We start from the raw sequence: 17,850 nt of genomic DNA on the forward strand, positions 1-17,850 counted from the left end.
GTAGCAGCCAATATTGACTTTGGGGCTTGCAGCTGCTTTATTGAAATCCACTTCTCCAAAAAGTATGGAATCCCACTATGCAAGAAGCCCCAGCCATTTACCGTTCATCAGGCAGATGGCTCCACACCAACCTTGGGTCCCATAACCCATGAGACCACCCTCATATTGGCCACCACCGAAGCAGACCATCGGGAATATCTTCGGCTGGACGTGATTTCTTCCCCCATTTTTCTGGTTATTTTGGGGTTACCGTGGCTTCGACAGCACCAGCCACAGATTGATTGGTCCACTGAAGTTGCGTCTTTCAGCTCACCCTATTGCTTACACCACCGTTTCCCACAATGAGCCTGTTTGGTGGCTCAACCCCTTTCCACAGATGACAACACTCTTCTCTCCCAGGTTTACAGAGACTTCCTGGACGGTTTCGACAAAAAGGGGGCTTAATCCCTGCCGTCTCGCCGGCCGTATGATTGCCCCATTGAGCTTTTTCCTGGTTCTGCAATACCATTTGGGAGGCTCTTCCCACTCTCTGAGCCTGAATTAGAAGTCCTCCGAAAATACATTGATGACAATCTTAGGAAAGGGTTCATCTGGCCCTCTACCTCTCCTGCTGGCGCTGGACTCTTCTTTGTGGAAAACAAGGACCATTCTTTAAGACCATGTATCGACTACAGAGAATTAAACAGTATCACAATCAAGAATCGATACCCATTGCCTCTAGTCCCTGAGCTCATTCAGAGGTTACTAAGGCTAAGGTCTTCTCTGGACCTATGGGGGGCCTACAATTTAATACGGATAAGAGAGGGCGATGAATGGAAAATGGCCTTTCGTACTAGGTTTCACCATTTTGAGTATTTGGTCATGCCATTTGGGCTGTAACGCCCCAGCAACCTTCCAACACTTGGTGAATGACATCTTTCGGGATTTTCTTGACCTCTTTATAATAGTGCACTTAGATGACATCCTTGTTTTTTCACCTTCCCTCAAGGCACATCAAATCCACATATGAAAAGTCCTTTTTCACCTTTGAGCCCATAAATTCTACGCCAAGCTTAAAAAATGTGAGTTTGAGAAAGATACCATACAATTCCTTGGCCTCATTATTTCAACTTCTGGAATCTCTATGGACCCCCAGAAGGTAATTGCAGTTCTTGAATGGCCAGTACCTTCGGACCATAAGAGCATCCAGAGGTTTGTGGGATTCGCCAATTTTTATAGAAGATTCATCAAAGGCTTCTCATCAATAATTTCACCTACCACACAACTCACCAAGCAAAACAGCCATTTTCTGTGGTCCCCCTCAGCACAAATGGCTTTCGACAAACTCAAGAAGCAATTCACCTCTGCTCCGGTCCTTCGTCATCACGACCCAGCCCTGCCTTACGTTTTGGAGGTCGATGCTTCAGAGATTGCGGTGGGGCAGTCCTTTCTCAGCGCCACGAAACCAAAGCCATCTTGCATCCTGTTGCCTTCTTTTCCAGGAAGTTGTCCCCAGCCGAAAGGCATTATGATATAGGGGACTGGGAACTCCTTGCTTTTAAACTGGCCCTGGAAGAAGTAGCCTCGCACCCTATACTAGTCTACACTGATCATAGGAATTTGGAATACCTCCATACAGCTAAACGTCTCAGACCTAGACAAGTCAGATGGGCTCTCTTCTTCATCCGATTTCAAATGCATATCACGTACCATCCGGGATCCAAGAATTGTAAACCTGATGCTCTATCCCACATGTATCCCACATCAGATAACTCGCCAACAACGAACGCGATATTCCCTGCCTGCAATTTCTTCCTAATTACAGATGACCTCTTGTCCAGGATAAAACAGGCCTCCTGTCTAGACCAACTGCCCTCAGCAGAACATCTGCAAGAAAAGGACGGACTTTTCTTCCACGACCATGCTGTGTTTGTGCCCCTTCAACTGAGATTTCCTGTGCTCAAACTCTGCCATGACAACAAGTTAGCAGGGCATTTCGGGGTGACCAAAACCACCGATCTGCTTTTGTGAACCTTTTGTTGGCCTACCCTCAAGGCAGACTGCCACGCTTACGTCAATTCCTGCCCGGTATGCAATCACAGCAAAACAAAAAAGAATAAATCATGGGGTCTCCTACGTCCCCTGCCTGTTCCCTCCAGACCCTGGGAACAGATCAGCTTGGATTACATAGTAGGAGGAGTAGGAGCTACCACCCTCTGATGGGTTTACATTCATATTTGTTGTTGTGGACCACCTTACAAAAATGGCTAATTTTATTCCTATGATTGCCACTTGTCAGTACTAGGATCCCTTTAGGACCCAGCACAACTCACCTGACACAGCCTTTACCTGGGAAACAACAATGATTGGCCAGCTCACCTTTAAATAACTTGCATCAGCATTCAATCATTGCTCGTGTTAGAGTTTACCTTGTGTTTGATCCAGTTGATATCTGCTCTGTGTATTTCTTGTATGACCCGGCTCGTTTGACCCTGTTTGCTTGCTTCTGATTCGGTACCGTTTGGACTCTGATCTTCCTGTGTATGACCCAGCTTGCCTAGACTACGTTTTGCCTTATTCTACTAGTACCTTCATCTGCAGCGGTGAACTACAAGCACCAGACATCTATCTTCATCTGCAGCGGTGAACTACAAGCACCAGACATCTACCTACATCTACAGCGGTGAACTACAAGTCCCAGCTGACCTGCTCTGCTCAGACCTGCTCATGGTATGTGCTTTTGTTCTTTGAACTCTGCATAATCAGAACACCTGAACTGTCACCTGTTATATGCTCCTAGCCTGACACCACTCCTTCCGCCCCAGAAACAGCTCAGGCTTTTATCAAGATCATACGCCTCCATGGGGTCCCCAGCAATATTGTATCAGATCGTATCAGATCGTGGGGTCTAATTCACCTCTAAATTCTGGAAGGAGCTCTGTCCTGCTCTAGACATCGAGAACCACTACTCTTCAGCCTACCACCCTCAGACCAATGGACAAATGGAGCGCACGAACCAAACTCTTGAACTCTTGAACAGTACCTTTGTTACTTATCCACCTTTGTCCAAGACAATTGGGCGTCCCTACTTCCTTGCACAGAATTTGTGTACAACGCAATACATTCTACCACTAAGCAATCACCGTTCTACGCCAACCTGGGGTACCATCCTTCTTTTTCTCCTGTCCTACCCACTTCCGCTTCGGTCCCGGCTGTCTGGAACAGAGTGGAGTTTCTACACAACAACTTAGAGTTCCTAAAGGATACCATGGCCAAGGCACAGCTGGATTACAGGACCATCTATGATCGAAGGTGGTGGGGAAACCTGGATCTTCAACCGGGAGACAAGGTTTGGCTGTCTACCAGGCATTTAATGTTGGCCTGTCCCTCCAAGAAATTGGGCCCTAAGTTCATTGGGCCCTTCCCTGGCCTGTCCCGATTCAACCCTGTCGTCTACAAACTGAAACTGCTCTCATCTTACCGGATCCACCCTGTCTTCCATGCCTCCCTCCTGAAGCCCGTGGCCCTGAACCCCTTTGGGGAATGTGGGGCCAGTCCTCCGCCTCCCTCTATGATTAAAGGGATTGAGGAGTACGAGGTGGAAGCCATCCTGGACTGCCATAGAAGGGGGCGCGGACGCCAATTTCTGGTACAGTGGAGGGGTTACGGCCCTGAAGAGAAATCTTGGGAACCTGAGTCGCATATACATGCTCCAGATCTTCTTCGGCAGTTCGTTCAGCAAGCTTTATCCTGGACGGGCTTCCGGAGGCTGCCCCTTCGGGGGGGCTCAGTAAGAGTCCAGGGCTTACTACGCATGCACCAATGGCACGCTACATCAAGAGGAAATCCATGCCAACTGAGCATGCACCAAAGACCCCTCAGGTCCCCAACCTGCACATGGAAAAGGGCAGGAAAATGCCCAGGACATGCACAGGAAGGGACCTCAACCTGATGTAAAAAGGCGGGAAAATACCCAGGAGACGCACAGGAAGTGACCTCAAACTTCCCTATATAAGTCCAGCCCAGACACTGCCAAATTGCTGCATTATCTTCAGCCCCCCCTTGTTCCTGTGCTAGTGTGTGATCTGTCTGAATCTGTTGTGACCTGGAAACCTATTTGACTACTCTTAAATGATGCTTGCCATGGACCTCGGATTTGTACCTTAACCATTCTACTTCTTTGCCCCTTTTGTACTCAGCTGCCAGATTGGAACTGACCCCGGCTTGGATCTCGACCATTCTTCTTTGTGTTAACCCTTTTATGCTTCGTTGTCCAACTGGACTTGACCTCGGCTCGGATCTCAGACTAAGTCTTACACGGTGCTCCGCACCCCTGCCACTCGGTGTCCACCAAGTCTCTGTCTCTATCTCCAGAGGCTTTAAGGACCCGGGGTGCAAGGGAGGCCTCCCCACTACTTCGGTCTCACATCAGGTACATGGCCCTTGTGACAGCAACCTTCTAGAAAGGCCTTCCATGCTCGGCTGCTGCCTATAGAGGATTTCACTGAGGAGGGCTCAAGTTCTTGGGGCCCGAGTCAAAGTCCTAGGAATCTACACCAGACCAGTGTTAGGACTTGAAGGATAAGGGAGATGGGTGCCTGCTGGAGCATCTTCAGAGTGTAGGTGGGGTGCAGCGGCAATAACACACACACTGAGAACACTCACGAATTCCAACCACGTGTAGAGAGCTTCAAAGTTTCAGCTAAACTAACAGTGCCTATTAAGAGTGGCAGAGTGCAGCCTGGCCGTCTCATGCCCAAGTGGGAAGATGTCCAGAGAAGCTGCAAACCCTAAGTTTTCCCTCCTTGTCAAGAACCTATCCCTGCCGCTAGTACCATCCCTCACAGACAGGGTACTAGTCCCTACGCTACCCACTCACATAAAGTGCGCCAAGCCTGGGAGCCAGGGCCTTAAAATAGGCTCTGCCTGACACAAGATGGCTGGCAGAGTCATAGGTGGCAGCAACATCCAATTGGATAGCTTCCCCTTGACTTTCTCTCCACCTGCTATGCCACTGCGACCGAGCACCACCTGCAGTGGAGAAAGTAGACTGCACCTGCCCCCACTCCCCCCCTTTAACAGATGCTGTATTTGGCACAATTCAGGGAGGATAAGGCAGAACAGCACTGCCACTCATCCCATTCCCCCCCACCAAGGAGTAAGAGAAGGAATAAGAATAGAGAATACATGGAAGGGAGAGGAAAAGAGGGGGAGGAACAAAGAAAAAGGGAGAGAAAGAATAAGAGAAAGAACAAGAAAGACAGCTAGAGAGAGGGATGGGGGGACAAGAAATTAGGATAGAGAGGGATAAAAGGGAAAGAAAGGAGAACAAAGAGAAAGAGTGGTACATCCTAAAATGTACCATAAGGGGTATTAATACTGTACAAGTGGAAGGGACTCAGGGAGCACTAAATGTCTGTGGGTTAGGGGCACAAATTACTTGTCTTGCCTTTGGAGCTGACAACCTACGCTACGAAAATAATTTTACTGTTAGCAGTCCCGACAACTTGGGAAATTTGATCAAGGGGTCACAGCACTAGAGAGGTCGAGAACCACTGGTCTAGTGTCTTTGGGAGGGCGCTACTGAAGGAATTAGCTTTACCAATAGCTGCTGTTCCTTTTGTTACTAGGAGCCTGAGACATTAGGGCCACCATCAACTTTAATATTACTAGGTGGCTGCAACTTAACCACCATCCGCTTTTGTTGATGACATTGGAAGGTTTGGGATATTTTGCTGTCTGTGGGTATTCTGTACCTCTAATCCTCTCTGCACGGGTGGTTGAGCAAATAAACTTCAGAAAGACTAAAGTGACTGAAACCCAATTCTCTTCCTTGCTGTTGGGTGCAGCTATAGGCCATGACAGTCCACTATTTCCTGTGGAAGTAACACTACAGCTGTCTTGGTTGAGGTGACTCTTTCAAGCAATGCCAGCTGTTGTTTTTAGGTGAATTTATATAATATAATGCATGAACTAACACAGAATCTCCTTTTAGAAGATGCTGCACCCAATATACCATATCTGTCTTGATTATTTCTGATCCTTCTCCCTAGGATGAAGCACATTGCTATGGAATATGTTGGTGCAATTAAATAAACTATAAAAGTCATATTACCATGTTTAACAACACGTTGGATCTGAATTTCTTTTCCATAATTGTCTATGGCCTTTTCTCTTTTTAAACTGACAGTATACTGGCTTCCTCGGATCTGGATATTGATCTGGGCCTTGTCCTCATTTTTTGCCTCTTCCAGCTCCAGGTTTGTCATCTTGTCGAAGGGAATCCTAGTTCCTCCATTACCATATCGCCATTCCACCAGATTCCCAGTGAGCTCCGCTGCCCACTCCCTGTTCCTTCTGTCTTTTACCCGGTTTATAATTGTTTCGATCTCCCCGGACATAGATAGGACATCCCTGGTGAGGCCCACAATCCGGATGGAGGGGTCAGGTGGTTTGTAAATGACAGAAACCTGAAACTTTTTCTGGAGGTCGGAGATCTTCTGCACATCGGCTTCTTCTAATACGGAGATACATTCCTCTGTGATCACCTTCTCTCCCTGCTCATTGTCGATCAGCTGCTGTAGCCAAGCCTTCGTCTTGTCCACATTACTTTTATCTTCGGCACACAAGCTGAACACCACAGGCTCAATGCCGTCCACAAACTGAAAGGCGGTGAGCTTCTGAGCTGGCTTCGGTGCTTTTGGTGATGTAAAATATTCTACAGAGAAAGAAAATAGAAAATGATGTCACAAACTCCTCTAAAAGTGGAAAAATAAATTGTCTACAAATAGTTTGTGATGAAGACCAGGTTTTTGTAACATGGATTTCAGCTCAGTAAGGATGTTCTGTATAAAGTCCATTTGATATTTAATGAAATGCTTCACTGATTACATCAGATGTAATCCCAATCACCGAAAGACCAAATTGTGCCCCTGTGTTTGTTTTCTTTTGTTGGCATTCAATGGTATGGCAATAAATACAAATAATGTGAATATGGAAGCTGGCATCTTCTGCACACCGAAGGGCTTCCATGATGACCTTGGGTTGTGATTGGGATAAGTGAGTTTAGAATAGAAGTGCAAACTGTGATTTCCTATTGCAATAATAGAGTGTTTGCAAAGTCAACACATTTCAGAAGTTGTAACTCCTTCATCAGGGCTTAGGAGAAGGAAGCAAAGATAGATAGTGTATGTGGACTCCATAATCAGTATATAGTTGGATGTTGTTGGGAGTGTTAGGAGTTAGCAGTTGATTCTAACTCATTATTGAAACTACATACACCTTATTTTTGTTTTATTCTTTTAAAGAAGTCTCACCATATATATCTTCTCTTCCCTCAGGAGGCAAAGTGCATGTCGCACTGCTAGACAGAAAAAAAGAACAAAAAGGCAAAGGAGTGGCTGGCTTGCCATTTGACAGTTCTTATATAGATAAGAGTGAGGACAGCTGACACCGCCTCCCCTTGTGAGGCCACGGACCGGTGCATGCTGGGCCGGTTCTGTCACAAGGGATGGTGCCACTAGGTGACGTCGCCAGATGGTCCCTCCCTTACCTATATAAGAACTGTCAAATGGTGGAGGAGGCATTCGCCAGTCAGCCATCAGATTTTTTTCCACTTTTTCAGGTTCTGGCGGTGCGGCGGCATCGTGATTGACAATGGATTTGCATCGGAGGGACAATGTTTTTTTTTTAAATAAAGGAATTGTCAAAAAATGTCTGTGTTTTTATTACTTTTTGACACTTTTTTCAGTGAATGGGTAGGAGTACTACATACCCCATACTCATTCACATGATGAACATTTTTGGGATAAATGGAAATGATGGTGAGCCAGGTCTTTTTTTGGCACCCAACGTGAGGCCCAACCAGGTCTTATTCAACATCAGTACCTGACCAGACAAATGGCCTCAAATTCCCACAGATACCCTCCAAAATCTTATGGAAAGTCTTCTTTCTTCTTTATAATAATAATAATAATAATAAAAAAAGAAAATTATATAGCGCCATAAGACTGGGTTCACACCATTGCGAATTGGATGCATCCAATTCGCAATAGCAGGAGATTTTGACCGGCTCTCTATGGAGCCGGTTCACATATCTCCGCAGCGGGTCCGGTGCGTTTTTTGGTCCGTTCCAGGTCTGAATTCGGCCCAAAATTCGGGCTGAAATCGGACCTGAAAAGGTGAACCAGCACGCACCGGACCCCTGCTGTGAGCCGAGACTTAAAGGTGGCTTCTCAAAGTGCTTTACAAGGAATACACAGGATAACAAAGGAAAAAGGGACAATTAAATTAAAGCTTGTCTAAAGAAATTTTTTTTTTAGATTTGATTTGAATGAGTTTAGAAAAAAATTACTCTCTGATGTTCTTTGGAAGTGAATTCCACAGTTTTGGAGCCTAGTAGGTAAAGCCATCAAGAGTAGGTGAGTTGAGGAGCAGAGGTTACGAGGGGGGGGGGGGAGGTAAGTTGATAAAAGATCAGAGAGATAATGGGGTGTCAAGCCATGAAGAGCCTTATAGGTGAGCAAGAGGATCTTAAAGTCTATGCGAAAACCTGACGCGTAGCCAGTGCAAGGACTCCAGGATCGGGGTAATATGGTCACTTGTACCGGACCTAGACAGGATTCTGGCTGCAGAATTTTTAACATATTGAAGGCGATTAATAGTGGATTTGACCAGGGAGTAAAGCATTTGGAGTAGACAAGTAGGGGGAACACAAATGTATGGATCAGCTTTTCAGCTACAGTGTATGATAGCATAGGACGCAACCCAGCAATGTTTCTTAAGTGGAAAAAATATGTTCTGACAACATTTTGTACATGCATCAAATTTCACCCCTAGAGTTTTCAATTTAAACTGAAGCTCAAGTACAGCGCCATCTATAGATAGGCTATCAGGACTGACCTTACGTAATTGATGGGGGGGGGGGGGACCTATAAGCATGACTTCAGTCTTGTCACAGTTTAATTGAAGGAAATTATGGGCCATCCAAGTTTTTATATCATAAATCAGTTAGATAGGAGAGAAGCAGCCAAAGTAGAATCTGGTTTAGTGTGGATGTATGTCGGAGTGTCGTCAGCATGGGAGGGATAATTGAGTCCATGTGATCTAAGCAGTTGGTCAAGTGGAAACATGTAGATGCTAAAAAGTAAGAGACCCAAGATTGAGCCCTGAGGAACATTACACTCAACTGGACCAACTTCAGACTGGAATCGGCCAAGAGAAACAAAGTGACAGCAATCAGTAAGATATGACTCCATTTCATAGCCAATTCTGAGACTCCAAATATGGTTTCAAGGTGTGGTCTACAGTATCAAAGGCAGAACTACGATCCAGTAGAATAAGAATAGTTAGTGAGCCGGAATCAGAAGCTAACAGAAGGTCAACGGGTTTCTTTACTGTGCAGTTGCCGAAAACCAGATTGAAGGGTTTCAAATAGTTTATTTAAAGTCAGGTGATTATGTAACCGAGATATTACAGCCCACTTAAGGATCTTGGCAAGGAAGAGTAAGTTAGATATTGGGTGAAAGTTGTTTAAATTGTCCAGAGCCATGTTGATTTTTTTTTTGGGTACCAGGTGATGGCAGCAATTTTGAGGATTGTTGGTACAAAACTGGTGCTAAAGGAGTCATTTATGATATTGAGAAAATGGGGCATAGAGAACTAAAACAGGATTTAAATAAATGGGTGGGAATAAGATCAAGTATAAAGGTGGAGGATTTCAAATTAGAGACCGATTTAGTTAGAGATGCTGAGTCAAGTAGAGAGTAGTGGGAGAGAGAAATTTTTGAGGAGAAAAAAAATCCAGGAATGCGTTGCAGAGCTGTGTTGAAGCTGGTTATGTGGATGGACTGTGAGGTTTTAATAATCTGTCAATGGGGCAGAAGAGCTGTCTAGGGTTGCTAAGATTTTTTTCAATAGCATGGGAGAAAAAGTGGGGTACACTGACTTTTGGTCATCTGATATGAAGCTTTCTTTGTACATTATAACATATGTAGAATAGTCTGGCGGCATAAACTCTCTATAGCAGAAATAGATTCATATTACATAAACCTACTTGATCCAGTCCCCGCTGATTGTATGTTGGTGGCCCAGTTAATTGCAGCAACAGTGTTGACTGCCGGTTGACTTGTAGATGCCTATAAATACATAACACAAGAAAATGTCCATTATACAGCAAAAAAAACATTTATGAGATACAACTAATGTGACTTTGAAAGTGAGGTAGCCGGGGTCTAGTAGGATGATGGAGAGGCTTTCTATAATCCTATGTCCCACAAGGATACCTTCTATAAAGAGTCTCTCATAATCCAGGTTTCTTCTGGTAACATTCCAGTTTGTAACCAACAAGTGTATCATCCTGTCTGTGTATCCTGTCCAAGTAAAGCTCGCTGTTTGCTATCACATCACTCATTCTTTGTAAACTGACATTCCCGAAGGGTACAAGGTTCAAAATCCTCACCTCTTTATTGCTATTCAGATGGAACTCTTCCCAACGCAGCTTCAGCACCATCTCCATGCACCCAAAAATGGCTCTGTGCATTCTGGGGATGAGGAGCTGGATAATTCACCACCTCAATGGCCATGTAGGAATATTCAACCTCCAGAGCAGTCATTTTCAGCCAGGGTTCCATGGAGCCTTGGAGCTCCTTCAAATGTTACTAGAAGTTCCCTGAGCTGTGGCTGATTGACCTCCCATATTTGATGTTGACTGCACAGTTCCAAAGCCAACACCACTTTTCAGAGCCAGTTGCATGACACCATTGATCTTTATAACCTTGTGTAAAAGAGGCACTCACCACTGGCCACCAATGTAAAGGACATTTTCCCACTGCCCCCCAACTAATCCATTTTCAAAGGGGTTACTCAAAATCTAAAAATTATTATAAGGGTTCCTCAGTGGTAAAAAGGGGAACTCTAGACTAACAACATCGCCATAAACATGAGATTTCCATTACCTTGATGGTGTCCCTGTCACTAGGATGAAGGACCAAATTAACTTCTTAAAGACTCTGTACTTTGTTTTTGGAACGAAACTGGAAACTCTCAAACGTCACAAATGCCACCATATCTTATGAAAGTCAAGACTGCTGGTTCCAACAGATGGGAATGATATTGACGTCCATTGGTTCAGCTCTGCCAGCGGCAAACAGTTTTCAACACCTTCCCGCCACTGCCTCCCAGCCCTCAAAGAACTTCTAGATGGCGGGAGGAGGGCATTCAGGTCATGTGACCACTGTGATTGGCTGTCACAATGGTCACATGACCGGAAAGCTCCCGATTGCAAGTATGCTTTAAGTGTTTAAGTGGTTGGGATTCAAACTTAGAACCCCAGTGGTGCAATGTACTTTTTAAAACACAAAAAGGAACTCCAGCAAATCTTTTTTGAATATAGTAGGAAAGGGCTAGAACCTCTGGAGTTTGGATCCACACGAAAAATTCCTTTGTATGCCTTTATTATGGCTCAATATAGTTATGTTTTGGAAAATATAATGCATCAACAACTAGCCAAAATTCGAACCATGTATGGGCAGGCTGAATGTATCTGAATCAAACTTGGGTACAACCAGCCTGCTGGATTTTACATACGGTTATCGCTAGTGGCTGGTATAGCCACTAGCAATACTCACGGTCTTCTCCTGGCGGGCTTCCCTCGCTTCCCCACCAGGAGAATACAATAGCTCAGCGGGAGGGATTCCCCTGTTAACACTGTCAACGCCGTGGTTGCAGATAAAAAATGTGCTCAGTGTATGGCCTGCCTAACGCTTGAGCTATCCGTTCTTGCCAGGAACCTTTCCCCTATGCTAGGCAAGTCCCTATCCTGTGGGTTCCTAGCCCTAACTGGCCACTTGCTCAAAGTACGTCCAAATGATGAGGGATCCCTAATTTAAAATCTCCCTCAGTAAGATGTCACCTAAACTCTTGTGGGAATTTGGCATTAAATCTGGCACCAACCTTCCCAGAGAGACTGACGAAGTCTACAAGACTCTGGTCCGCCCGCACCTGGAGTATGCTGTCCAGTTCTGGGCACCAGTCCTCAGGAGGGACGTACTGGAAATGGAGCGAGTACAAAGAAGGGCAACAAAGCTAATAAAGGGTCTGGAGGATCTTAGTTATGAGGAAAGGTTGTGAGCACTGAACTTATTCTCTCTGGAGAAGAGACGCTTGAGAGGGGATATGATTTCAATTTACAAATACTGTACTGGTGACCCCACAATGTACAAATACCGGACTGGTGACCCCACAATAGGGATAAAACTTTTTCGCAGAAGAGAGTTTAATAAGACTTGTGGCCACTCATTACAATTAGAAGAAAAGAGGTTTAACCTTAAACTACGTAGAGGGTTCTTTACTGTAAGAGCGGCAAGGATGTGGAATTCCCTTCCACAGGCGGTGGTCTCAGCGGGGAGCATTGATAGCTTCAAGAAACTATTAGATAATCACCTGAATGACCGCAATATACAGGGATATGTAATACTGACATATAATCACACACATAGGTTGGACTTGATGGACTTGTGTCTTTTTTCAACCTCACCTACTATGTAACTATGTAACTATATATAATAGGACAATTTCCCTCATCATATTCCTTTTTCCTTGTAGCATTGGCACAGTGCCACCTACAGGCAGGAAGAATGTTTGCACTCATCCTCCCCTATTTCCACACTTGCTCCCCCGCCCACTGTACCATCCACAACCCCATACAACTGCCCCTTACCAAATGCCCCCCACCCTTCCCATCTTCCTATCCACCCCACCCCCCCCAATCTTCTACTTTTTTATTGTCTTTTTTTTACCCTTTCCACTATCTAATAATAAGGAAAAATGTGTTCAGCCCAACTAAACACATGAAATATATAAATCCTGACAGCGAATAGCATTTTGTTATATCTATGCACCAAGTGCCAAAAATCTGTCGACCCTTTGTGATAGAGCAGTACATGGAGGATTCTGGCTCTAAAGTCAACCATGAGAAGAGTGAAGTTTTCTGGATGGTTGAGGAGAGTGAACGCTTCGAACTTCCGGATGCCTTCCCAGAACCCCAGCAGGAAATAACAGTGTTGGGCATCAAATCTGGTCCTGGTGACTAAGGTCTTCAAAATTGGGAAAGCAGGTTGGTGGATGCCAATGCCAAGGTAGCTAGCTGAAAGAAATGGAAGCTTTCCTTGAGGGGGTTGACCTGATCAAAACTTACCTGATCCCGAACGTTTTATATGTCAGCTTCATCTGTATCTTTCTGGAATCTCTCTATGCAAGGGTCTACAGCTGGTTTTTCAAACTGTTATGGGGAAATAGGCTGAGCCTGATCAAATGCAATGTAACTTACTTGTCCAGGCCAGCAGGGTGGCCTAGGAATGATCAACCTAATGGTTTTCTGTTCTCTGATATAAAAGTACAATCTTGGTAATATGTTAGCAGAGGCACTGCTGGGATGAGGAGGGGGATATTTTTTTAATCTTGATTTAGGTCTTTTCTGTGATGCTGGGAAAATGGAGGGCTGGTGAAAAGTCTGCAAAAAGTGCTCCTTACAGTGAAAAAAAAATGTCCTTTACATTGGTGGTCAATGGGAAGAATCTCCTTCATACATATAGCTAAAAAGTTCACTGGTGTCAGTGGTTACTTGTCTGAGAGGAAGAAATTGCTCATCAGTCAATGAACCCCTAGCAACTTGAGCACTAGAGATCCACTGAATCCTGGTTGAAAAAGGCTGATATACAGCTTGTAACAGCAGCAGTTTATTATTTTATCTTTCTAAGTTGGGAAATTGTAACATTTTTGTCAGGTTTCCTCTGCTGTCTGGGTCCAGCTGTGGAGATAGTCTTGGTATTCAGTGTGGTCACCACAATCAGAGAATATCTTCAAAAGAAGGTACCGACAGCATGTAAAACTGCTTTGGAAAGGGTTAAAAGATAAGTTAACCTTTTAAAAAAAATTAATAAATGCACAGGTTAAAGAAATTTGCATTATTTTTATTTTTTATTTTTTTAGGAGCCTGGAAAGCATTGAACCAGCGATCAGCAGATCTCTAGTGCCATGCAGGACTCCTGCAGACTGTCAGTGTAATCTGTCTGTACTTATAGTTCATTCATTCACAGAGACACTTTTTTCAAAAAGTGACAGCTGGTACCGGGAACTTCTCCCTGTACTGCTGTCACACAGAGGCCGTGGCTCAACGAGCCGCCGCAGGAGTGGGAACCTGTTACATGTTCTTCCTGATTTTAGGGTGGAACATGTAACACGTTCCCGAAGGTGAACTTAGTCTTTAAAATTTACTGTATGATATAGTTTATAGCTGTCTGTGTCCCTGTTAGGCAGATTCCCCTTACTTACCATCAAACTTGGACAGTAAGCAAAGTGAATTTTCCCAAATGGGGGATGTAAGCAACAATAAAGAAAGACTCAACAAAAGTTTGTGAAGTTCCACATTAGAAGGAAAATGTTAGGATATCTACGTACCGAACTGTCCTCAATGTTTTTCTGAAGCAGCTTGGTCTTCAGTCCTTCCTCCGTCCTCACGGTGTTGTCATTACCTCTATTCACTGGCGCTGGTGGGTTCTGTGTCACTCTTGTGACCGGCTGGGGTGCCATTGCTGTAGATGGCACAGCACCCATTTGGTTACCAAATTTGGCCTTTGCAACTTCAGAGAAAGCTTTGACGGTTTCCTCCTTCATGTCCACAAGATGGATTCTCTGTAAAGTGCTCTGTTGTCCCGGTGTCTCTACATAGTCCCATATGGCTTCCACTATGTTTTCAGCACATAATTTTATGGGAAATCCAAAAATACCAGAACTAACAGCTGGAATTGCTATTGAACTGAGACTCTTCTCAGAGGCCAGCTGTAAACTGGTGGTAATCGCCTTCTGTAGAAGCTGTGCACATTTGGGGGGTGAATGTGATTTCCATCGGGGACCAACTGTATGTATTATTCGATTGCACGGCAAATTCCCTGCATCAGTAATTACTGACTCTCCAGTGGATAATTTACCATATTTTCTGATAATCTGATCGCAGTCATCTTGGAGTTTACGTCCTGCTGCATCCAGAATAGCTTTTGCCAAACCCCCACCATGTTTCAGCTGTTCATTGGCTGCATTAACAATGACATCTACCTTGTGACGGCACATGTTATCTTTATATACAGAGAGGATCATTCCATTTGGAAGAGTTACTTGGTATCGGGATTTACCAAATGGATCATTTTCTACACCAGCCTCCTCTAAGCGTATCACACAATGGTAATTTGTCCTTGCGGTTGTAGCATGAACTTCTTCATTGGCCTTACAAAACTTTTTGGCTCCCGGTTTTTCAATACGCAGAGTATCACTATGAAGTGACTGCAGAATGTCCTTAATGGTATTTGCTGCCTCTTGAACCTTCACCCGTGGTCCTGACAGACATATGCTGTTCTGATTCTTTGTTACATTTACATTTTTCTTTATCTTCTCCAACACCTCCTTCCTTTCCTCCCAGAGGAACGTCATCTTTACTGCAGTTTTAACTGGAATTTCTGTCTCTATAGTAGTGTCCTCCAGAAATTCGCTGATTTGTTGGTAACACTTTAGAACATTTGAAGTCAGGCCGGCGATGACCATGTTGTCCTCCGTTCCAGAAGATGATTTCTCTATCAGGACTGTGATTTTCTCTGCATTAAATACCTGAAGCAGATGTGAGTGGAGACTTCTCCACTCAGGAGATTTTAGAAGATTTTTGTCATTAACTAAAATTTGTCTATGAAGCAGTTTTACCTTAATTAGGTTTTCTGCCACAGTCAAGTCTTCCTTTGAATAAGCCATCAGTTTAACATCACCATCATCAATTTCCAGCATTGCGTTGATGTTGTGACGTACAAAGAGCAGAGAGGACAGGTCCTCATTATCAGGTAATTTCAGGAACTTGATAAGGTGTGGATTCATCTGGATGGGTTTGTTTTCCATTTGTTGTGTGATGTTGAGTATCTCATTTTTGGCGGCGAGCACTTCATCTCTCAGTCCCGATAGACGGGCTTTCTTTGTTGGCACATCATAGTCAATTGTCAGCTCTGGAACCTGGTCCAGGATCTTTTTCTTTAGGCCACTGTTACACATAATCTGATAGAGGGCTGGAGACATGGATATGGTCTCAGTCTTGGTTTGCGTCTTTCTTTCCACCTGTTTGGTGGTTTGCTCTATCAGTTGTCTGAATGTCGGGTCAATTTCTGTAACATCATTGGACAATCCAACCAGGAAAACCTTTTCTCCACCAAAGTCAGGTTTGATGAGTACTCCTTCATAGGTAGAGCTGCTGACATGTTCTTTAATAGCTTCCCAGTCCGACTCATCCATTTTATATTCTATTTCTGTGAACTTTGATACAAAATGTGAGAATTCATTAGAAACCTCTTCCTTCCATCTCGGTACAATCTTTTTCACAGACCTGAGATGGGTGGACAAGGTGGGAGAGAAGATGAGTTGAAGGACAGGATCCTGGCAGTCTTTATCTGGCCATTTGATCTCACAGTGTTTATTCTTCATCTTCACATCTATGTTGTTCTTTAATTCTTCATTACTACAGATATGTTGCAATTTGTATGGACTGATATTAAACTCTATAGGCTTTGGTATTTCTATACAAGGTCCGTCCTTCCCATACAGTGCTATACCCAACAATGGGTAGTAAGGGTATACGGATATCTTTTCCTTGGAAAACACATGATCCTTCTTCAAAACTCTTTTAACATCTGGAAGAGAAGGAAACAAGCAGATGGTTCACAGTGATGTTTCAATCATAACTCATATTATGTATAATGCTTGTATATTCTCTGCATGGTTTTGTGAAGACAGTCCAAAATATATTACTAATTGACTTTACTGCAAATTTGGTTCATTTTGTGTGCACATGTATGTGATTGTGGTGGGGGCAGGTATTGATGTAAATGATGTATGTACTCTATAATGTGCTGCTAAATATGCCGGTCATAAATATACAGTATATACTTCAGCAGTAGAGAGCGCTTGAAGTGAAAGAAACACCAAGGATTTTGTACTATGGTGGCCAAAAAACAAATATTACACATTTTTGATAAGTAAATAAAATGTGCTGTTAAGCCGAGGCCGATCATAAATGATTTAATGGGACGATTGTCACCCTCTTATTGAGATCCACATACTGGAAACATTTCCTACATGGATTAGGAATTTGGTGTTAAGCAAAAATAATTCCGGTCCACCCTATTATGAGCCTTTGGACAAATTCAGGCCATTTAGAGGTATTTCTAAGGCCCCATGTACACTGAGGCTGTTAAAACGGACGTTCAGAGGCAGTTGGACGTTTTTTTCGACTGTCACTGAACTCATCCAATGTTATCCTATGTGACCATCTACACAGTTCCGTTTACAATCGTTTTTAGGCCGTTGTGTTTAACAGCCTTTCTTTGAAGGCAAAAAAATGAGTTCAGGAGCCAAAGATTTCCACATTTAGCCGCGTTTTCATTTATAAGCGTTTTTTAAAGGTGTCCTATTTTTTTGACATTAAAAATCTCAAAAAATGATAGCAAATGATGAAAAACCATTAAAAAAATATTTTAAAAACTTGTAATTGCTTGCAATGATTCATAGACTATTTATATACCCCTAATGAGCCACAATCCAATCCAATACACCACGAGCATTGCTGTTATCTGAAGTATAATTTGAATTTGACCTAATAGATTGTTAGATTTGAACAAGCAACTTGTAGCAGGTGATGTGGCAAGTGGACAATCCACAACTTGTGGCAGGTGATGTAGTAAGTGACTATCCGCAACATGTGGCAGGTGACGTGGCAAGTGACTATCCGCAACATGTGGCAGGTGACGTGGCAAGTGACTATCCGCAACGTGTGGCAGGTGACGT

The 17,850-nt window shown here is 43.9% G+C and overlaps 1 protein-coding gene across 1 annotated transcript in view; it reads right to left on the reverse strand.

Moving 5' to 3' along the window:
• LOC141147310 (protein mono-ADP-ribosyltransferase PARP14-like) overlaps positions 1 to 17,850 on the reverse strand; it is a 61,326-nt gene that overhangs the window by 19,390 nt on the left and 24,086 nt on the right. The window contains exons 6-8 of the mRNA XM_073634522.1: positions 14,437 to 16,697; positions 10,034 to 10,115; positions 6,095 to 6,697 (exon numbers count right to left, since the gene is read on the reverse strand). Of these exons, the coding sequence (XP_073490623.1) occupies positions 6,095 to 6,697; positions 10,034 to 10,115; positions 14,437 to 16,697 (2,946 nt within the window). The remainder of the gene's footprint in view (positions 1 to 6,094; positions 6,698 to 10,033; positions 10,116 to 14,436; positions 16,698 to 17,850) is intronic.

The sequence above is a fragment of the Aquarana catesbeiana genome, linkage group LG06, assembly GCF_042186555.1.
Source record: "Aquarana catesbeiana isolate 2022-GZ linkage group LG06, ASM4218655v1, whole genome shotgun sequence".
NCBI lineage: Eukaryota > Metazoa > Chordata > Amphibia > Anura > Ranidae > Aquarana > Aquarana catesbeiana.